We start from the raw sequence: 23,743 nt of genomic DNA on the forward strand, positions 1-23,743 counted from the left end.
TTCCTGCGCTGATCTCCCATGCACAGCTGTCACATCTGGAGATGGTGACAGCTGTGCATGGCTGCTGTAAGCTCACGCTGCCGGGAACACGTCCGCTCCCGGCAGCGGGAGCCACTGACTGAGGTCACCGAAGTGCATTCAGTCAGCGCTGCTCCAGAGACCTCCTTTACGGCACTGCTGTACCGTGGGAATTTCTCACGATACAGCAGGGCCGTAAAGGAGCTGACCGGAGCAGCGCTGCCTGAACTCCGGTGAACCCGCTTATGCAATGACGGGGCTGCTTTACGGCCCCGTCATTCTAGCGGCAGCAGCGGTTCAGAGCGGTCACATTCTATGTGGCTGCTCTAAACTGGAGATCTTCGTGGGACACTCGTGGACTACTACGGATGGGTAAGGATAAGGTTGTGGTTTATTATTTTATATTTTATTACAGGAGATCGAAGGCTTCGGGGAATTAGGTGTCTAGGTGAGTATAGGTGTAGTTTTTTATTTTTTACTTTATTTTAGGTGGCGATCGGCGGGGACAAGTAATGTATGAACTAATTTATTGTAGGTAACCACTGGCCACCAATGACATGTATTTAACATTTATTGGGGACACAGTAGGGCAATTTAAATAGCAGGATCAGGCTGATGGGAACTACTGCTCCCATCGAGCTGATCCTGCTGGCACGAGTGGACGGGGGACAGACATAGGCCGATGGGAGTAGTAGTGTCACATCGGCCTATGTCTGCCTGCACGCACACACCCGCACACATCGCACAGACACAGCACACACTCGCAGACATCGCACAGACACCGCACACACTCGCAGACATCGCACAGACACCGCGCACACCCGCACACATCGCACAGACATCGCGCACACCCGCAGACATCGCACAGACACCCACACACACCAATCATGACGGGCTGATGGTCTGGGAGGTGAGGCTGACCTGTGTGGCCGTGGGAAAGTTCATGTGAGTTCATGCAATGCAGTCAAGCATGAACTCACGTGAACCCTCTGAGGGCACCACGGCTACTTCAAATGAACAGCTGATCAGCATCACCTGATACCTCAGCTGTTCATTTGAAATAACCGGCGGGAAAGCGCAGCACAGAACGGGAAAGCTGGCGGTGAAGTCTTTTCACTGCCGGCTTCCCCGCCCGGGTCCTTTGCTCCCCGCTCCTTGGTGCTGCGCTCCCCGCCCGGTCCTAACTTACGATTGGGATTAGAGGTGGCGAGAGGAGCGGAGGATCGAGGTGGGAGGCTGCCGGGAAGCAGTATGGGGCTGTGTGATTGTTTAAAAGCCGGCGGCTTTTTACCGCCCGCCGGCTTTTAAACAATCAGGAGAATTCTCCCACGTTGGGATGGCATTCTGATGACAGGCTGGATCTCAGCTGAGCGCTGCCACCCAGCTTGTCATCCTTCAGAGACACTGCAGAGCGCAGGCATTATGGGAACTTCCGATTCCGGTATTCGATATTGTAAAAGTATCGGAATTCCGATACCGCGAATATCGGCCGATACCCGATATTTCAGTATCGGAATGCTCAACACTACTTATTAGATGCCATGTTTGCATTTGACAGCAGCAAGTGGTTAGACTGCCAAGGTTGGTGTAGCAGCCGCACCTGTGCCATCCCTGCAGTGTACATCTGTTCTGGTGCTCAAAAGAGTTAATTTCTTTTAAAACAAATGTTTAACATGTTAAAAAGCAACAATATGTGTCTTGTCCTTTTTGCAGGTTTTTTTCTTATTACAAGAATTATTGGTGCCAATTTTCTTTTGAAACATTTTAATATCTGAGAAAAAAAGGTAAGTTTTTGGGGTGTGGTGCAGTCTCAGCCTCGCTCGGATCCAGCCAGAGCAGCCTGGTTCATGAATCATAAAATAGGAGGAATGACCCAGCGTATCAGGCTTTGAACTTGAATAAAACATAGCTTTTATTGAGCCATTAAAAAATGCTGCTACCGCCATAATAAGGCTTAGTTCACACAAGGATCACAGCTGTCTCGACCTGCGCTTTTCGACGTGCAGTCTTAATCATGGTCTGTCTGAACTGTGGACTAGTGAGCATATAAAGGTAGGTTGTAATTAAAGATAATAGTTATCATGTGCTCACTAGTCTCTGTGGTCAGTATGATTAGCATAGACAGAAGTGAAATTATAACGTTAGTGACACATTATTATCCTCTAAAATTAATATCATTGACATGTAGAAAAAATAAAAATATTTGTGATACAGATATAGAATAAATATAAAAACTAGCGATATACCATGTCCAAGGTGTAAACAAAACTGTCATTAATATTGTAGTATTAGATCCTGCCTGAGATTTAAAAATCACAAGAATTAATAATCTGCTGGGATTTTCCAACTCTGGAATGTATGTGAAAAAGGAGATGATACCAAGGGGATTAAGGCTAAAATAAGTGGCCACAGCCCTGTATGATGAGACATTACAGAGTAGAACTGCATCCTTAGCGATTGTTCATTGAAGTTGATGGGTTAATCCTGAAATATGAGGAGCTCGAATTTACAAAAACTAAAACAGAAATAAAAGGTATCCAATCCTCATTGGAAAAATTTGTGCACAACCAGGATTTCACTAGCCATAATGACAAACTGAAAGCTAATTTAGCGAAGATGGAAGATTTTATCAACATTAAAAAAACAAAATTCAAACATGATAGTGAGGATTACTCACAGAACAAAGTGTATGATTGGAATAAAGCTCCATTTTCTATTCTAAGAAAACGTCCCTGCAAACGTATAAAACCTGCCAAAATCAGTTTCTAGGGTATGGATGTTTCTACAGATTTTTCATCTACCTTTCCTACATCAGATGAACATGCAGATTCCTCAGTAAGCTCGGCAAGTGAAAATCAGCAATTTATGACCAGCAGAAGTACTCAGCAAAATACATCTACTAGCATGCCAAAAAACGGAGGAAGGGGGGGCCGCAAACACAAGCGGAAACAGATATACCACCCGGAACAGAAACCACCGCTATTAGAGCTACCGATTTGGAATTTGTCCAGTTTTGTGTTATCAGAGGAACAATTATCACTTTTAGCGAAAGGCCTAAGTTTTGCCCCTACCAATGAGTTTGCTGTATTTAGAGCAATTTTGGATGTTAATAGACTGGCGCGGAACCTTACTGTGAAATGTCATTTTGATAGCTCTGATAATGATGTTGAAAATATTACTGATGTTGCAACAGTTAATTCTGATATTACTCCTAACAAATCTTTTTCAGAACAAAAGGTGTTATTATAATTGAAATCATTGGAGAGGGAATCTATGAAATCTGATACCTCTCTGAATGGTCTGTTTCATAAGGGAAATCCATCCTTTAATCCACTTCAATCACGTTCCATGGTTTTAGACCAGTTCAGGATCTTATTGAAAAGGATTTGGGTTCTCTAAAATAATTAAATCACTCATAAGGGAAATAAAAATAACAATCTAACTAGAAAAGAAAAAATTGCCCTGAGGGAACTCAAAATTAATATGAGTTTGACAGTGCGACAAGCAGACGAGTGGGGCACAATAGTGGTATTAAATTCTATTTAGCTCAAGCTCAATTTGATTAATTTAAGAAACAAAAAACACTGATGTGTATTTGGAACTAACCAGAGACCCCACCAATGATTTCAATATGGAATTTATATTGCTACAAGAAGGTTTGAGTACAGGAGCCTTGGATAAAAAAACTGGCGGAACAGCTCTATGTGGAACAACCTTTCATACCTATATATCATTAATTTCCTAAGAACCACAAAAACATATTTCCACCACCACCCAGACCAATAGTAGCGGGCTTAGGTTCTATGGGAGATAGACTGAGTGTGTAGATAGATTTCTATCTTCAACCACTAGTGCAAGAAATTCCCAGCTACATTAGTGACTCTAAATTTGTGGCTACTGTATTTAAAGATTTTTCTATAGCAAGAAAATTATCACTGGCTATTATGCGTTATTATACACACGTGGTCAAAATTGTTGGTACCCCTCGTTTAATGAAAGAAAAACCCACAATGGTCACAGAAATAACTCGAATTTGACAAAAGTAATAATAAATTAAAAACCTATGAAAATGACAAATGAAAGTCAGACATTGCTTTTCAACCCTGCTTCCACAGAATTTTGAAAAAAAATAAACTCATGAAATAGGCCTGGACAGAAAATATGGTACCCCTGAAAATAATGTGACAAAAGGGACATGTTAAATCAAGTTGTGTCCACTAATTAGCATCACAGGTGTCTACAATCTTGTAATCAGTCAGCGGGCCTGTATATAGGGCTACAGATACTCACTGTGCTGTTTGCTGACATGGTGTGTACCACACTCAACATGGACTAGAGGAAGCAAAGGAAAAAGTAGTCTCAGGAGATTAGAAAATTATAGACAAGCATGTTAAAGGTAAAGGTTATAAGATCATCTCCAAGCAGCTTGATGTTCCTGTGACTACAGGTGCACATATTATTCAGAAATTTAAGATCCATGGGACTGTAGCCAACCTCCCTGGACGTGGCCGCAGGAGGAAAATTGATGACAAATCAAAGAGACGGATCATACGAATGGTAACAAAAAAGAGCCCAGGATAACTTCTAAAGAGATTAAAGGTGAACTTAAAGCTCAAGGAACATCAGTGTCAGATCGCACCATCCGTCGTTTGATCCAAAGTTGACTTCATGGGAGAGGACCAAGGAGAGCACCATTGTTGAAAAAAAATCATAAAAAAAGCCAGACTGGAATTTGCCAAGCTACATGTTGACAAACGACAAAGCTTCTGGGAGAATGTCCTATGGACAGATGAGACAAAAATGAAAGTTTTTGGCAATGCACATCAACTCTATGTTCACAGGCTGAAAAATGAAGCATATCAAGAAAAGAACACTGTCCCTACTGTGAAACATGGTTGAGGCTCTGTTATGTTCTGGGGCTGCTTTGCTGCATCTGGCACAGGGTGTCTTGAATCTGTGCAGGGTACAATGAAATCTCAAGACTATCAAGGGATTCTAGAGAGAAATGTGCTGCCCAGTGTCAGAAAGCTTGGTCTCAGTCGCAGGTCATGGGTCTTGCAACAGGATAATGACCCAAAACACACAGCTAAAAACACCCAAGAATGGCTAAGAGGAAAACATTGGACTATTCTGAAGTGGCCTTCTATGAGCCCTGACCTAAATCCTATTGAGCATCCTTGGAAAGAGCTGAAACATGCCGTCTGGAAAAGGCAACCTTCAAACGCGAGACAACTGGAGCAGTTTGCTCATGAGGAGAGGCCAAAATACCTTTCGAGACGTGCAGGCGTCTCATTGACAGTTACAGGAATCGTTTGATTGCAGTGATTGCCTCAAAAGGTTGTTCAACAAAATATTAAGTTAAGAGTACCATCATTTTTGTCCAGGCCTATTTCATGAGTTTAATTTTTTTTTAAATTCTGTGGAAGCAGGGTTGAGATGCAATGTCTGACTTTCATTTGTTCATTTTCTAATATTTTTAATTTATTATTACTTTTGTCAGAGTCAAGGTATTTCTGCGACCATTGTGAGTTTTTCTTTAATTAAACGAGGGGTACCAACAATTTTGACCACGTGTGTAGCTCTATATCCATCCATACCACAGAGTGTAGCATTAACTAGCCTGAACTATCACTTGGATACCTATAGCACCTATACAGTCGAAATAAAAGATTTCATTATCGTGTCAAATTTCTTCTTGATCTTAATTATTTCTGCTTTGACAATCCAATTTTTTTTTTTTTTTACAAAGGAGAGGAGTAAGAATGGGTAGCAAATTTTCGCCGTCATTGGATTAATGTCCAAATGGGAGGAGCAACACATTTCCAATGAGAGCAATATTTACAGCCCAAAAATCATATGGTACGGTCGCTTTATTGACGACCTCCTCCTGATGTGGGGATGCACACAGGAGGAGGTGTTGAAATTTGCAGAAAATCTCAACAACAATGATTTCAATTTGAGAGTCACACATTGTTTTGATTCTAGAGAAATAAATTTTTTGGATCTTAAATTGAACGGTGACAAATATCTCAATACTGTAAAAATAACACCATATGAAAAGAGATTGCCAGTAACAGTATTCTGCAGGCCAATTCTTACCATCCGCTGCATATCAAGCGCAATATTCCATATAGGGCGTTAATTAGGGCGAAACTAAATTGTACGGATAATACTGCGTTTGATATGGAAGCCAGTGAAGTTTATGACAGATTGGCAAACAGAGGTTATCCTGATTGGAATCTTATAAAATCATACAAAATGGTATCGAGCCTAGAACGTAAGGATCTTCTAAAAAATAAGGAGCGGAAAAAAGGTTTGGGATGTGAAACTTCTCTACAACTTATAGTCCGCAGTATAACAAAGTGGTGTCCATTATAAAGAAATACATACCAATGTTACACCAGGATCCGGGGCTTAATACAATTCTTACCAAGGATATTCGGTTTGTGGCAGTGGTACCATCCTGTCCCCCAGTCTTTTCCTGAGTGAAGAGCATAGGCATTCTGAATCTACTACCTGGTTAAACCTTAGTGTTTTTTTCAAATGCGGAGCGAGCCGCTGTAAAGCGTGTTCACACACAGTGACAAAGGATACTTTTACCTCACTGCATAATAATCGTATACACAAAATACATGACTTTATTAATTGCAGCACACCCTGGGTTATATACCTTGTTGAATGTATTACCTGTAAGATCCAATACATTGGTTGTACTACCGGCCCTTTAATACTACGGGTTAGAGGACACATATCTGATGCGGTTAATCCTTTGGCCACAAATATTTCAGCAGCGTCAACACATTTCCGAACGTTCCATAAATGGGAAGTTTCAGCACTGAAATTTGAAGGCATAGAAAGAGTGTATAGACCTATCCGGGGGGGAGACCATAGACGCAAACTGCTAAATAGGGAACCATATTGGATTTTTATGTTAGAAACCCGAGTACCCTTTGGATTAAATCTCAGGCAGGATCTAATGCTACAATATTAATGACAGTTTTGTTTACACCTTGGACATGGTATATTGCTAGTTTTTATATTTATTCTATATTTGAATCACAAATATTTTTATTTTTTCTACTTGTCAATGATATTAATTTTAGAGGATAATAATATATGTCACTAACGTTTTTATTTCACTTTTGTCTATGCTAATCATACTGACCTCAGAGACTAGTGAGCACATGATAACTATTATCTTTAATTACAACCTACCTTTATATGCTCACTAGTCCACAGTTCAGACAGACCATGATTAAGACTGCGCGTCAAAACGCATAGGTCGAGACAGCTGTGATCCTTGTGTGCACTAAGACTTATTATGGTGGTAGCAGCATTTTTTAATGGCTCAATAAAAGCTTTGTTTTATTCAAGTTTATAGCCTGATACACTGGGTCATTCCTCCTTTTTTCTGATTTTAATATCTGCTTTTTTTATGGAGTTTTTCTTGTATTATAGGAAAACCTAAGGCCAGAAATAAACCCTATAAAACACTGTACATGGAAACTTTGGTATCAAATAACTCCTGTCTTTGTGTTCTTACAAACAAGCTTTTATTAATGCCTCAAACTTCTGAGTGTGAATCAGACCTGAGATCTAACATGATAGAAGATTACAGTCCGGGGAAGACTGGAAACATTCATATAGACGGCCGGTGGAGATGTAGTCAGTGACGGACTCTGGCCAAATATGTTTCTACAGCCGTAGTAGACGATGAAAATTTCGTCCTCATCATAAAGTAGTTATTTCTCATGTCACGTGTAATGAATATCTCCTGCAGTATAGATAATGCCGATTCCAGTGTCTGTAAATGAGATGAGAATTAGCTTTATGGAAGGTGAGTCTATGAGAAAGGTATTCACTTGCAGATTCTGAGGAAGAAACTGCTTGTTGTCTGTGGCCTAAAATATATAGGCTTTATTAGTAGATGTAAAGAAGAAAACTAGATACTGTAAAATAATAAATCTCCTCAAATGTTTCCCTTATTATCTCCAATAATTGTATTATTACACAGGATTTTTATGACGTTACATCTGCTCAACTTCTCATTCAGGTCTCTACAATATCGGATCCTCTCAGTGAAGATCTTCTATATAAGAGAACTTTCCTGATTTACCCATCAAAGATGGATATGGACAGAGACAAGATGACAGAGAGGATACTACACCTCACCCTAGAGATCCTCTTCCGGCTTACTGGAGAGGTGAGAGATTCTGATGACGTCACATTACATCATTCTTATCTATGGGAATAACAAATGGACAGAATTGGAGAGGTGAGGACTCTGGAAATGTCTGTAGTGAGATTTATTAATGTGTCTCTCCATAACCAGGATTACACAGTAGTGAAGAAGACCTCTAGTGAGCGCTGCCAGGCCCCTGTGTCTGACAGATGGAGAAGACCCCTGAGCCCAATCACGGGGCCTCCACCTCATCACTTGGTACATGAGAACATCAATGACCAGAAGATCCTAGAACTCGCCTACAAGATGATTGTGCTGCTGACTGGAGAGGTGACACTGCTGGGAATGCTGGGACATTATACAGTAACGCTATGAAGGGATTGGGGGATGACTGTATCATTGTATGTGTCAGGTTCCTATAAGATGTCAGGGTGTCACTGTCTATTTTTCCATGGAGGAGTGGGAGTATTTAGAAGGACACAAAGATCTGTACAAGGATGTCATGATGGAGGTTCCCCAGCCCCTCACATCTCCAGGTAATAGACAGGACTAAATACACACGGCCTATAATTATCTGTATGTAGAGAATGAATTCAGTCCCTGTATGTGTTTCCTCCAGATCTATCCAGTAAGAGGACAACACCAGAGAGATGTCCACGTCCTCTTCTTCCACAGGACTGTAAACAAGAAGATCCCAATATTCCTCAGGATTATCAGGTACATGGAGAGAAGGTGTCATGAGATTTCTCCCGTGATGTGTATACGGCTGTGAAGGTCTTGTGTTCGGTCTTGTTTTATCCACCAGAATTATATGGTTTATACTTTTGTAATGAGAATGGTGGAGATGGCAGGATTAGAGCTGATCATTAGTGATGAGCGAGTGTATTTGTTACTATTCGTACGGATAGTACGGTATTCGGATTACTCGTTATTCTGCAAGTATTTGTGTAATCGCCTCGCTATATTCGAATGTCCCACCCTGTAGTTTTGGCGCCTCCTTTGCAGCCACTAAACATGCTGGGCTTCTTAACCAATCACAGTAATGCCTCAGACATCTTGGTTGTGGCATTACTGTGATTGGCTGGCCGCCCAGCGTCATAGGGTCTATTTAAGCCCTGCCGCTGCCATTTTGTGCACATTGCGTCTGGAGCCTGCATTCGATAAGCATAGGGAGAGATTGCTGAGCTGCTAGGGAGAGTGTTTAGGCCTCTTGATAAAACAAAAGCCCTTTTAAATGCTACCTGCAGTGTATACTAGTTCTGTGTTTAAAGGAGCCGCTCACTAGCTCCATAATACCACCAAAAAAGAGCTCTTTTCAGAGTTGAAGACAGACAACAAAGTCAGAGTACAAGGAGGGAGAGATTGTGTATTAGGTAGGGAGTGTAATAGGTAGCTTTCTTCCAGTGTCCATATAAAAACGGCTCTTGTCAGAGGCAAAGCAATATTTTTCCAGCACACACAGAAGTAGCATTTTGTGCTGCCTTTTTTTTTTTTTTAGCACCGGTCTATTTTCCCTGCTGTTTTAGGGGTCCGTGCCTGCTTTCTGTCCATATTAGTCCACTTAAAAAAGCGTTTTGTGCCCTACACTAAGCAGTAGTCCAAACATTTCCTACTGCCTGCTACAAAGCACGCACCAGGCCATTTTAACCACTATTTTGGCTGTGACAGCTAGCTTGACTTGTGCCATCAACATCTGAAAATCTGTCAACAAAGCCCAAAATGCCAAAAAAGACTGTTGTTAAGGGACGTGTCAGTGGTGCGCAAGAAGGCACTCAGTCTGTTTCAGGTCAGAAGAATCTTGATGCATCCACTATGTTCCTGGAAAAATTTCCCGGTCTGGAACGTAAACGTGTGTGGAAGCCAGAAGAGCGAGAGCAGATTCTGTCTTGGATAGAAGACAAGGCCTCTACGCATTTGTCAAGCAGCAACAAATCTTCCACGACCACACAGTCTACTGTGGATACACAGAAGGCTGGCCCATCCAATCCTGAAGCTGGTTCTCCTTCCTCCAACAATTTTCAGTCACAGGAGACATATGACCCCAAGCTTGGCCACTCTGAGGATCTGTTTAGTACGTATCCTTTGGTTGGCTCTGAACTATCACTGTGCAGCATTGAAGAGGGACAAGAGGAGGTGGCGTGCGTTTATGCTTATGTATTTGAGGACCTATGGCCAGAAGAAAGACTCTTGGCGGAACATCATTTTTTTTCTCCAGAGGTGGAGGCTGATGATGATGAGACACAGTTGCTATCAGGTCAGCCTACAATGTCAACTGGGAAGGAGGATGAGATGGAAGACGAGGTAGTCGGTTATGAGTCCACTGATCCGACCTGGACCGTTGGCATGCATAGCCATGACAGCAACACAGAGGAAGATGGATATGTAGCACCAAAACAGGCACCAAGGAGTTGTGGTTTGCCCAGAGTGAGAACTGGGTCAACTGTTCCCAAGAGCACTGCCGCTGTGCGCCAAGTCAGGGCAAGGGGGCGTTCAGCTGCTGTGTGGAATTTTTTTTTCTGAAAGTCCTTCAGAGAAAAACATTGTAGTCTGTAGCATCTGCCATGCCAAGTTAAGCAGAGGCCAGGACAAAGGCAACCTACATGCTCACCGTCCAAGGCTCAAGTTCGATGCTTGCAAACCTATTCAGGAGACATAAATACAAAACAAAAGACATCAGCCCACCACCTGGATATAGGAGTACTACCAGACTAAGGCACCCTGAAGGAAAAGCCCCTCCAGAGACGGGCCACCCTCCCGTCAGCCAGTCTTTCATACTCCAGAGAACGTGCCTTCACCAGGTCACCTAGGATGTTCCTACAAACTTCATTTGCACTTAGGATTTTACTCTGCGTCGAAACTAAAACTCGTGCTTTCCACGTGAAATACCTGACCACTACACTTAGTATGAATAAAGTGGTTCCGTCCCTTCTCCCAAGGTCTCCAAACGCTCCATAGGCCCACCTGGCATAGGATAGAGTAGCCAGCCATGGCCAACCAATGGAAGCTCCCACCCTGTTGTACACCTCTGTATTAAAGGGACAATGAAGAAGGAAGTGCTCCATGCTTTCAGCATGTTAGCACAAGCTGCACGGGGGCAATTCCTGTCCTCTGAGCTCCTGTACTTCAAATTGCCCCTTACACACAGCTTACCTTGGAAGCAGCGCCAAGTCAAGTTCCAGTACTTCTTGGGGATCCTGCTAGAATTTAACAAACTCCCCCCAACCTCCAGATCCCAACGGTGGGAAATGAGAAAGCAAGACCCTCCTATCGAGGAGTTTCCTCGGGAGGGACCTCACCTCCCACATTCCCAGATCCCACCGGTGGATCATTTTCAGAACCGGGGTAACATAAGCTGGGAGATGCCCATGCAGTGTGTGAAGATCTTTCAATCTTCCCCCTGAAGATTGATGGCTGAAACCATCCCTTGCAGGATAATACCCATGGAGGAGCCCTCTCTTTCCAGAGGTTTGCCACGTTAACTTTCAAGAAGGTGTTCACTAGGAACACGACGGGTTCACCATATCCAACCACCCTAGTCTCCTCGTGCGGTAAGTGACCTCCCGCTTGACTAGGTTCAGTCTATTCCCCTATATCATCTGGAAGAACAGACTGTAGACCCGTGTCCAGAGAGGCTCTGGCAAGACACAGACGCTGCCCAGGTAGATTAGCAAGGGGAGCAGGAAAGCTTTGCACAGGCCAACCCTTTCCCTCAGGCTCAAAGACCAACCCTTCCATTGGTCCACTCTTTGGGCGACACCTTTGATTCTGCCTTCCCAGTTTTTCATGGGGTAATCACCCTGGCCGAATTCAGTGCCCAGGACTTTGGCGTGTTCTTGGGGTTCGGGGAGGGTGTCCGGAAGATCAAACCCGGGATCTCCGCCTCCCAGCCATAGACTTTCACACTTATCCTGGTTAACCTTGGACCCGGATGCCTCCGAGTAGCGCTCCTCTTCTGACATCACCACCATTGCCTCATCTTGCGAAGAAACAAAGACGGTGACATCGTCTGCTTAGGCCACTACCCTCAAGATGGGAAGGGATCAATTGCAAAGGCATAAAGCAAAGGGCTAAGAGGACAGCCCTGACGGACACCAGATCCTACCCTGAAAGGTTGTCCAATCCACCCATTTGTTTCAATTGACATCTCTCATGTTGGAGCCATGATTCATGTCAGTTCACTTGGTGCAACAGCTCTCCAAGGTGTGATCACTCCTTTTTAGATGCAGACTAACGAGCAGATCTAATTTGATGCAGTTGTTAGTTTTGGAAATTATAATTTACAGGGTGATTCCATATTTTTTTCCTCAGAATTGAGTGATTTCATAATTTTTTCCCTCTGCTTGGTCTGAAAAAAATTACTCTTACTGGGTACCACATTTTTAATCTTGATTTCTTTTAGTGTTTCTTAAAGCCCTAAAGTTGCCATTTGAAATTACTTTAGTTTTGTGCCATGTCTGTGATCTCCTTTTTTTCAACAACATTAAACAACTGAATGAACATCCTCCGAGCCCGGTGATTCCATAATTTTTGCCAGGGCTTGTACAATGGAATCGTTTAAGAGGGCCGTTGTAGATCAGTTGCTGAAAACATCACCCTCAGATAATGCTGGTAGCAGAGGTACCAGCTCTTTTCAACACCAAAGGATAATGGGGAGAGACACGAACACCAGCTCCAACGGAGGAGGGGGGAAAATGTGCCCAAATTGGGCAATTTTCAATATACCAGCAAAACAGCAAGGGCTATCTGCCTATAAAAATGCCTAGGAGGGATAAGTTGCAGAACATGGTCAAGGGTTACTTTAAGTGACCATACGTGTGTCCTTTCTGACGCTTCAGTTCCCTTTAATTATTGGGTGTCTAAGCTGAACACTTGGCCCGACCTCTCTTTATATGCCTTGGAGGTGCTGGCCTGCCCGGCTGCTAGTGTGGTGTCTCAGCATGTTTTCAGTTCCACTGGGGCAATCATCACTGATAGGCGCACACGCCTCTCCACGGAAAATGCAGACAGACTTACTCTGATTAAATTCAGTAAGGACTGGATATATCCACAGTTTGTAATCCCTCCAGATGACAGCTAGCCAAACTAAATTCACCAAAAATGCAGATTCATGCTACTGCTGTTAACGTCACCCCCTTCCCATAAAACAAGATTCCTTCCATCGTCAATCATGACTCAGCCCATAGGGCTAATTTTTACATACTATGCACATTGTACAGTGGACAAACCAGGACAGTATTCCTACTCCAGCCTAACTACTATTTGTGATTGGAGACCCTTGGGATGGTGGCTTCTTGTGTCAACCATGACTCAGCCCATTGGGCTAATTTTTACAAACCCTATGCACATAGTGCAGTGGACAAATCTGTAATGTACAGTGGTCCTACCAAACTAATATTTGTCATTGGAGGATGGAGGCCCTTGTCACAGGTTGTGCCACATTGTGACTGAGATTTGGAATACATATTCAATACCAAATAATAACCAACATACGTTGGAAGGAGGGTAAGTAAAGATTATCTACCAAAAAAGACAATTACCCATTAAAAATTAACTTTTAATTTAAACACACTAAAATAATGTACTCAATAGTACAGTTGGGACAAACTAACATATAAGAAAGGAGACATAGAGGGATATAAAGGTGAAAAAGGAATAGAAATAGTGTCAGCTAGGCCGTAAATAATACGCTATAAGGGATAATAGACTAATCCTTTTCTGGCAGTGGAGTATATCAGCCCCCAATATTCAAATAGTGCCCCCACTGTACCCACGGCTATCCTTCACCTAGTCCCCAAGGAACCTTACTAATGCAATTCAACGAGTACACATATGAATTTGACAAACAGCGTCCTCAGTAGCGTATTCAGCAAATATCCAATAATGACATCAATGGCATATAGAAAGCTAAATGTCCACAGTAATACTGTGACTGCATTCCGGTTTGGTAGCATCTATTATCGATGCACCCTATCCCTCATTTAAACTTTCTTTTTTTCCCCTGATGAGCCCCACATTCAAGGAGGGGGGGCGAAACGCGTAGAGATTATGGGAACATTTGATCCATTGGTATATTTTCATATTGAAGTGAAGCCTGATGTCTTTTTGGATATATGTTAACTCTTTCCTCTGGTGATCGCATCGTTGAATTTGATCTCTACAAACTGAATATTTTTGGATCAACAAGTGGAACTTGACTTTACACCAGCCTAAACACTTCTTGGATGCAACAAGATAAGTCATTGATTTTTATTACATGTATACGTGTTTTTTTCTGACTAGCAGCGTTTTTTTCTCATTGGATTTTCTTTATTTGGGACATTGTCATCTTTGTATCCATCAGCACCTCTAATATCGTTTAGATTTCCTGTAACTGTTTTGGTGATTACTGGACTATTATTTTGCTTTACACTGGTCATCTGATATGGCTTTTTGAAAAATCTCTGGACTTTATATTTTTTTTCAAGATTTAATTGGCCTTTTTTTTTTTTTTTTTTTTGGGTCTTGCATGACTCTGCATGCTGGTGGACTACATTTCCATACGCCTCAATTTTTTTTTTACTTTTTGGGGTGTTAGTATTACTGTGGACATTTAGCTTTCTATATGCCATTGATGTCATTATTGAATATTTGCTGAATACGCTACTGAGGACGCTGTTTGCAAAATTCATATGTGTACTCGTTGAATAGCATTATTAAGGTTCCTTGGGGACTAGGTGAAGGATAGCCGTGGTACAGTGGGGGCACTATTTGAATATTGGGGGCTGATATACTCCACTGCCAGAAAGGGATTAGTTTATTATCCCTTATAGCGTATTATTTACGGCCTAGCTGACACTATTTCTATTCCTTTTTCATCTTTATATCCCTCTATGTCTCCTTTCTTATATGTTAGTTTGTCCCAACTGTACTATTGAGTACATTATTTTAGTGTGTTTAAATTAAAAGTAAATTTTTAATGGGTAATTGTCTTTTTTCGTAGATAATACATATTCAATAGAAATGTACTGTCAGTCAACCTATTTGGCAAAAAACATGCCTGGCTTGTGCCACATTGTGACTGAGACAGGGGATACATATTCAATAGAAATTTACACTGACTGTTGATGACCGACTGATGGCCCTCTGAAAATTTGAATTGAGGGCCACAACTACTACAGTACTCCATCGTAGATAATGTTTGACAAGGGAGGCCCTTGTCAAGGAATCTCCCTGCACTTATGACACAGCCCCCAGGAGTAATTTTTGGAAATACAATGCACATTCTGCACTGGACCAAGTAGTACAATATCAAGAAGTCTTCTCTGCCTATATAATCTGGGAAATATTGACCATCAAAATCTCGGAGCCATTTGGAGAAGCTTCTCCAACCCATCCTGGAGTTGGGGCACTATATATCCTTTGTCCATTGGCTTGCACAAGTGATATATTTGAGCTCGTCATCCAGTTGACTAGTGCAGCTTTATTTTTCCAGTTCACTGAGTTCAGCCATACCTGAGGATCGCAGGCCGTACTCACTGCTACCTTCTAGTACTCCATGTCTCTTGACTTTTTCTCTGTAGTTTCTGCCCCTAAATGAGTTAAATAATACAGTGAGGGCCTTACAATATGAGTAAGTGAGGGCACTCTCAGATGTACACGAGGGACCTCCAAAATCTCTACAGGAGGGCACTTCAAAATGTATGTTACAGGGCCACACGAGGGCTCTCACAAAATTCCTGCCTCCTGCAGGGCCTCTGAACATTTGAATTTAGGGCCACAGTATCACATGCTGGTGGTGGAGGAGGAGGAGGGTCAAGCCCAACGCTACAATGGGCACATTGTAAACTGCTATTGAATATGTATTCCACTATCTGAGTGTCAATGATGGAGGGACCGCCCAAATGTCTAAGGAACAGCTGTCCCTCCAAAACGCATGTTACAGAGCCACCTGAGGCCTCTCAGGTCAAAGATCAACATACCTACTAGTACGTTCTTGCTGTGCTTGTAAAGTGCTGGGGAATAGTGAACTAAAAATGATGTATGACAGAGGGACCTACAAAATGTATCAGGACCCTCTCAATTGTAAAAGGTGAAAAAAAGCCGCAACAGTATGTGTGAACAAAGGCTAAAAGGGATATTTTTTGGGTTCTCTGGTTTATTTAGCCTTATATACAAGTGATTGTGCAGGAAAACTGTTTCTTAACCTTTTTGGCCTGTTAAATGCAATTTAGGTTAGGTTTGCTAGTTGTTCTTGTGTGTCTGTAAAAGTGGCGTAACACTGCAACAAACTTATTCCCAGAAACCATATGTGAGTCAGAAATGCATGCAGGCACATTCTCCAGGCTCTTCTCATTCTGTTTCATCACTTTCCCATCCATCAGCCTTTTCCTCAGGCCCCCAGACCACTTTTTAGGGTCTATCAGAAAATTACTCACATTTCCCATTGACTTACCTTGTACTCGCTATTCGGAGCGATTATTACAAAGTGCTCGTTACGATTATAGCGATTACGAATATTACGGTACTCGCTCTTCACTACTGATCATAGATGTGACTTCTCCATCTGTCTGTGACTTTTACAACATTTGTTTCAGGGTGAAGATCTGACCCATATTAATACTACAGAGACATATGTGAGGGGCGATGAGCGGTGTAAAGAGAAGATTCCTACATATGGCTACCCAGGTGAGTAGTAACTACTAAATGCAGAGAAGTCACTGATTCTTCTCCGTCACCGGCTGTGGCTGGTTTACCAGTCAAAGAGTCCAGCTGGATCACAATTGTGTAATCACCATTTTGCATCTAGACCAAAACATTGTCCTCCACCTAAAACTGTTCAAATGACTTTGGACATTGAAACTCCTCAAATGACTTTGGACATTGAAACTCCTCAAATGACTTTGGATATTGAATCTCCTTTTCTATAGAGCTTACAACCTGGAAGATCCACCTACCAACTGAAATTGGAAGATCCTGACTCTTACCTGCCCAGATTTGTAAGCTACCAATCCAAATAACAGTGTACGTAGAATGTGCTGACAAGTTACAAAAATCACTTGAAGAAAAATATTATGATGGGCCTGTAAGAGAAAGCGGAGGGTAATGATGCTGTTGGCTTCCTAGATTCCTGTTATCTTATTGGATGAATCTACCCTCTCTCCCTTCTGTGCTGCTGAATGTGCTCATATGGTCCCTACAAGACCAGGTCCAGTCTTTATGACCAAACTTCACTTTTATGATCGACAACATTAAATGTGCAGTGAGGGCCAAGTGTGAATTTCTGTATAATAACAGAGTTTCCCGTTACCCTTACTTTTCTATTTCTTTTTAAACCAAATTACTTCCAATAGATAAAGTATACAAAAACATTACACCTGTGCCATGATATATCTCTAAGCTGTGCGCGGCTGATGGCTGTAATATACATATATTCACGCCTGCAGGAGATATGTTGGCATGACTCGAGCCCTGGTTTCATGGATTCACTCCACGTCATAAATAATATTATCAATCCTAAAGAATTTAGATACAATTTATCCTAAAATGGGGGCACTAATACTTTCTCTACTCTTCTGGTCAGGACTCATAGTAGCTCCAACGGTCTACCATAAATAAGTGCAACTCCGGTTTAGTGTTGGAGTCCCCCCCTCCCCCACAAACATGCATTCCTGTTGGGGATGTAATGTGTTTTTTTTTATTCTGTCTTTTTTTTTTACAGGTTCATTCTGTATGATAGTTTGATTGTGGTGGGATCGGCCTGCCTCACTTAACTCTGTAATTCCCTGATAGTCTTTCAAAAAAGGTCTCTATTGTCTCTTCCAAATGCCTGAGATCTAAATTTAAGACACCTCAGCTCTGCACTATTATAAAAAGTTCTCATTAAATGTATATTTCTTTTTGAGACTCATTTGACATAAAATATTGGCCCTTACTATAGTTTAAATTGCCAGGAGCTATCAAGAAGCATACTCTAATTATCCCAGAGAGGTTTCACCACTAGTTACTCTTTTTTTTGATCTTCTCATTAGATGTGTTATTGTCTATAGTCAAAGTTTTGCCCATCACCCTTTAACCCCTCTACACCGTGTGCAGAATTATTAAGCAAATGCGTATTTTGATCACATGATACTTTTTATACATGTTGTCCTACTACAAGCTGCATAGGCTTGAGAGCCAACTACTAATTAAGTAAATCTGGTGATGTGCATCTCTGTAATGAAGAGGGGTGTTGTCTAATGACATCAACACCCTATATATAAGGTGTGCTTAATTATTAGGCAACTTCCTTTCCTTTGGCAAAATGGATCAGAAGAGAGATTTGACGGGCTCTAAAAAGTCCAAAATTGTGAGATGTCTTGCAGAGGGATGCAGCAGTCTTGAAATTTCAAAACTTTTGAAGCGTGATCACCGAACAATCAAGCGTTTCATGGCAAATAGCCAACAGGGTCGCAAGAAGTGTGTTGGCCAAAAAAGGCGCAAAATAACTGCCCATGAATTGAGGAAAATCAAGCGTGAAGCTGCCAAGATGCCATTCTCCACCAGTTTTGCCATATATCAGAGCTGTAATGTTACTGGAGTATCAAAAAGCACAAGGTTTGCGATACTCGGGGACATGGCCAAGATAAGGAAGGCTGAAAAATGACCACCTTTGAACAAGAAACATAAGATAAAATGTCAAGAATGGGCCAAGAAATATCTTAAGACTGATTTTTCAAAGGTTTTATGGACTGATGAAATGAGGGTGACTCTTGATGGGCCAGATGGATGGGCCAGAGGGTTGACCAATAAAGGGCAGAGAGCTCCACTCCGACTCAGATGCCAGCAAGGTGGAGGTGGGGTACTGGTATGGGCTAGTATTAAAGATGAACTTGTGGGACCTTTTCGGGTTGAGGATGGAGTGAAGCTCACCTCCCAGACCTACTGCCAGCTTCTGGAAGACAACTTCTTCAAGCAGTGGTACAGGAAGAAGTCGGTATTGTTCAAGAAAAACATGATTTTCATGCAGGACAATGCTCCATCACATGCATCCAACTACTCCACAGCGTGGCTGGCCAGTAAAGGTCTAAAAGAAGAAAAAATAATGACATGGCCCCCTTGTTCACCTGATCTGAACCCCATAGAGAACCTGTGGTCCATCATAAAATGTGAGATCTACAGGGAGGGAAAACAGTACATCTCTCAGTACAGTGTCTGGGAGGCTGTGGTGGCTGCTGCACGCAATGTTGATCGAAAACAGATCAAGCAACTGACAGAATCTGTGGATGGAAGGCTGTTGAGTGTCATCATAAAGAAAAGTGGCTATACTGATCACTAATTTTTTTGGTTTTTGTTTTTGCATGTCAGAAATGTTTATTTCTAAATTTTGTGCACTGATATTGGTTTACCTGGTGAAAATAAACAAGTGAGATGGGATTAGATTTGGTTTTTATTAAGTTGCCTAATAATTCTGCACAGTAATGGTTACCTGCACAAACAGATATTCTCCTAAGATAGCCAAATCTAAAAAAAAAAACCACTCCAACTTCCAAAAATATTAAGCTTGGATATTTGAGTCTTTTGGGTTGATTGAGAACATAGTTGTTGATCAATAATAAAAATAATCCTCTAAAATACAACTTGCCTAATAATTCTGCACACAGTGTACATGGATCTGTACTTACACAAAGACCCCTAGGCTTGGACTTGGTGTTGCCTGCTGTTCTGTGGTGTGAGATGACAAGAAGAATAGTCAGGTGGCCTGATCAGAACCAGGAGGGCAGAGAAAATACAAAATCAGAAGACACAATAGTAGTCAGTAAATGGGCTGGGATCACAAGAAGAAACGAAGAAGAAAATACACAACACGGGAGCTGAACACAGAGGACCTAACCAGCGGAGAACAAGGCTGTATCAGGCAGCTTCCGGCATTATGCATGAGCTTTAGTAGGGTGTGGTGCTTTCCATTTGAGTTAAGTAGGAAGCATACTTGACTTTGGAAGAGCGGATTTTGCTGGATTGGTTTATGGAAGCCATGTTGCTTTTCAAGAGTTTTTGAGCCACTAATGATGTGGAAACCTCTGTTTTTCCGTTGATAGATGATGGACCTGAGTGGAGGCTTGTTTTTTGTGATATGAGTAGAAATTTTTATTGGTATAATTTTCGCATATTTGATATTTGGGAGGCAGAATGAACAAACAGTTAAACACCAAACTCTACTGGATCATGCTATGAGGTTTTCTATTAGACTGTGAACTATCATTGTCTTGGTGAATAATTCAATATTTTTACATAACTTGCCATTTGTACCAACAGTTTAGAAATGTTCAAAAATATAAATTTCAAGAATATTTTATTCAAATATATTTTTTTTACTTGGCAGATGACTGTACTAGGAGATCAGAGGGACAGCTGACATCTTCAATTTTCAAATCAGATGAGCTGGAGATCTCACAGGATACAATTGAAGGGAATGCTATTACTCCAAATATACCATCATCCCTTTACAGCAAAGATGTGTCATCTGATCCTTTGAAACAGGTCCTATCTTCTGATTCATTACCGACTACTAAGGAAAATCAAAGTCACAAACTAAGCATTAAAAAACGAACTGCTCCTAAAGCTAAGAAGCCATTTGCATGGTCAGAATATGGAAATAGTTTTCCCCTCAAAAAGCTTTTTCTTAAACATCAAAAAATTCACACAGCAAAGAATAGATTTTCTTGTTTCAAGTGTATGAAATGTTTTAACATGAAAGCAAGTCTTCTTAGTCACCAGAGAACTCACACAGGGAAGATGCGTTTTTCATGTTCAGAATGTGGGAAATGTTTTAACAAGAAATCACATCTTGTTACACATCAAAGAACTCACACAGGGGAAAAACCTTTTTCATGTTCAGAATGTGGGAAATGTTTTACAGTGAAATCAAGTCTTGTTAATCACCGGAGAACTCACACAGGAGAGAAGCCTTTTTCATGTTCAGAATGTGGGAAATGTTTTACAGTGAAATCAAATCTCGTTAAGCACTGGAGAATTCACACAGGGGAGAAGGCTTTTTCCTGTTCAGAATGTGGGAAATGTTTTTTCCAGAAAGCGACACTTGATATACATCAGAGAACTCACACAGGGAAGATGCCTTTTTCATGTTCAGAATGTGGGAAATCTTTTATCAAGAAATCAGATCTTGTTACACATCAGAGAACTCACACAGGGGAGAAGCCTTTTTTCTGTTCAGAATGTGGGAAATGTTTTACAGTGAAATCAAGTCTTGTTAAGCACAAGAGAACTCACACAGGAGAGAAGCCTTTTTCATGTTCAGATTGTGGGAAATATTTTACAAAGAAATCAAGTCTTGTTAAGCACAAGAGAATTCACACAGGGGAGAAGCCTTTTTCATGTTCAGAATGTGGGAAATGTTTTAACCAGAAATTAGGTCTTGTTACACATCAAAGAACTCACACAGGGGAAAAACCTTTTTCATGTTCAGAATGTGGGAAATGTTTTACGGGGAAATCAAGTCTTGTTACGCACCAGAGAACTCACACAGGAGAGAAGCCTTTTTCCTGTTCAGAATGTGGGAAATGTTTTAACCAGAAATCACATCTTGTTACACATCAGAGAACTCACACAGGGGAGAAGCCTTTTTCATGTTCAGAATGTGGGAAATGTTTTACAATGAAATCATATCTTGTTACACATCAGAGAACTCACACAGGGGAGAAGCCTTTTTCATGTTCAGAATGTGGGAAATGTTTTAACCAGAAATTAGATTTTGTTACACATCAAAGAACTCACAGAGGGGAAAATCCTTTTTCATGTTCAGAATGTGGGAAATATTTTACAAGGAAATCAAGTCTTGTTAAGCACCAGAGAATGCACACAGGGGAGAAGCCTTTTTCCTGTTCAGAATGTGGGAAATGTTTTCACCGGAAAGCTTATCTTGATAGACATCAGAGAAGTCACATTGGGGAGAAGTCTTTTTTATATCCTTAATGTGGAAAATGTTTTACTTGAAAAGACACACTTTTAGCAAGAAAAAATTGTGCTAATATGTGAGTGTGTCCTATAGACTGAAGGTAGCTTCCTGTGACTGAGAACAATGAGACAGTGTCCTTCCTGATCAGTGAGAGAACTGCTCTCTTCTCAAGCCCCACACTTATCTAACTGATTGGTGCAGAAGAGGAGAGGAAGGTACTGGGACCTGTACAGAGGCTGGACGTCCTGACTGAGCAGCTGAAGAACCTAGCTTATGGACCTTTCAGATCATGTAACACTGTTTTACATATTTTTAAAAGTTGTCAGGTTCCGTTATGAGCTGTGCCATTTCTTAATGAGTTTGACCTCCTGAATTCAAATTGGACAACGAGTTTTCCTTTTACTGCTACATATAATTTAATGACTAAAGGTTCCAGTACTTTGAAACATTATTATTCTTGTAAATATACAGATGCAGAATATTTTGTTATGCCAATTTTCTGATATTTATTTAGAGAAAACTTAGAAACAATTCAAATAACTAAAACCTGTGTAAACCCTATTGCGAATTTTAAACAGTTACAGAAATTGCACTACAAAATTAGTCCTTATTCAGTGACAACTGTTTTTTGCTTGTTTCTTGTACTTCTGTATCAGATCATCTCTTAAAATTATGCAACAGTAATCTGCAAGCATTGATGGATTTAATTTCCCTTTATATCTTTTCTCCATAGCTGCAATATCTTGGTTACATTTCTCACCATCCTCGTCTCTCACTACTCCACAGTTTGGTAGAAGAAAAGTCTAGAATATAAGAAATGAATCATTAAGGACATGTTAAAGCCAAGATCCTTACATGTTTTGAGTAGAAATAACACCAACTCTTCATAGTTACTGTATCTACTCTTGAGTTTCTCAAAAAGTTAGTTACTGCAAATGTAAACCATACAGCCTTTTTCTTGCCCTGGAACAAATGAAGAAACTCCTCATCTTGAAGAAGCTTACGAATCTGAAGTCCAGTAAAGACTCCTTCTTTTATATTTGCTTCACTTAACCTTGGAAAGTTATCAATCAGATGCATTAATGCTTTTACATTTTTATCCATAGCCTTTACAAAGTTCTTCATTAGGCCCAACTTGATAAGATTTTGTTACCACCATTGCCTAGGTGGATCCTCAACTTCTGAATGCAGGACAGTTTACTCCCTTGCAGAAGTGAATGTTGGAGAGGCCAGTCCCTTTTTTTGTAGCAATATTTTCTTGCACGACTATCCCACTCACACAGAAAGTAGCAGTACTTTTGGACAACAACCCTGACGACATATGTAAACAAGCAGATGTAAGAACTCCTGCCGAGCATCTAGCTATTTATCCAATATAATACTTGACGACCATCCTAAAAATCGGCATACATCTACTAGTTAACTGTCTGAGTGTGGAAGTACTTTGCTCCAAGGGAAAAAAATGACCAGGAAAAGCCACATAAAGACTTCGGGAGAAGCAGGCTCTCCGCTCCAAGATGACACCATGGTTGTCACGCTAGAGACAGATTGAGCAGGGGAGACTAGGAGGAGGGAAGTGGTGGCTAGGCTGTAGCAATTTGCCTGCACAGAAA

General features: G+C 41.2%; 2 protein-coding genes across 3 annotated transcripts in view; both read left to right on the forward strand.

Annotated features, from left to right (window-relative positions):
- LOC141192395 (oocyte zinc finger protein XlCOF8.4-like) overlaps positions 1-17,156 on the forward strand; it is a 220,036-nt gene extending 202,880 nt beyond the window's left edge. Inside the window, exons 2-8 of the mRNA XM_073661915.1 lie at positions 1,732-1,802; positions 8,072-8,221; positions 8,351-8,530; positions 8,613-8,736; positions 8,820-8,917; positions 16,774-16,864; positions 17,107-17,156. Coding sequence (XP_073518016.1) covers positions 8,144-8,221; positions 8,351-8,530; positions 8,613-8,736; positions 8,820-8,917; positions 16,774-16,864; positions 17,107-17,156 — 621 coding nt within the window. The 5' untranslated portion in view covers positions 1,732-1,802; positions 8,072-8,143. The remainder of the gene's footprint in view (positions 1-1,731; positions 1,803-8,071; positions 8,222-8,350; positions 8,531-8,612; positions 8,737-8,819; positions 8,918-16,773; positions 16,865-17,106) is intronic.
- On the forward strand, positions 17,105-22,795 carry LOC141192364 (uncharacterized). Of its 2 annotated transcripts, none has more exons than XM_073661881.1 (2): positions 17,105-17,200; positions 20,538-22,795. In XM_073661881.1, the coding sequence occupies exon 2, from the start codon at positions 20,891-20,893 to the stop codon at positions 22,145-22,147; it is 1,257 nt and encodes a 418-aa protein (XP_073517982.1). In that variant the 5' UTR covers positions 17,105-17,200; positions 20,538-20,890; the 3' UTR covers positions 22,148-22,795. The 2 variants fall into 2 exon arrangements, with proteins under 2 accessions (XP_073517982.1, XP_073517983.1); XM_073661882.1 differs by having other exon boundaries at positions 17,105-17,175.
- The last annotated feature ends 948 nt before the right edge of the window (positions 22,796-23,743 follow it).

This window comes from Phyllobates terribilis, unplaced genomic scaffold (genome assembly GCF_046119375.1).
Source record: "Phyllobates terribilis strain yellow unplaced genomic scaffold, ASM4611937v1 Scaffold_60__1_contigs__length_8166268, whole genome shotgun sequence".
Taxonomy (NCBI): Eukaryota; Metazoa; Chordata; class Amphibia; order Anura; family Dendrobatidae; genus Phyllobates; species Phyllobates terribilis.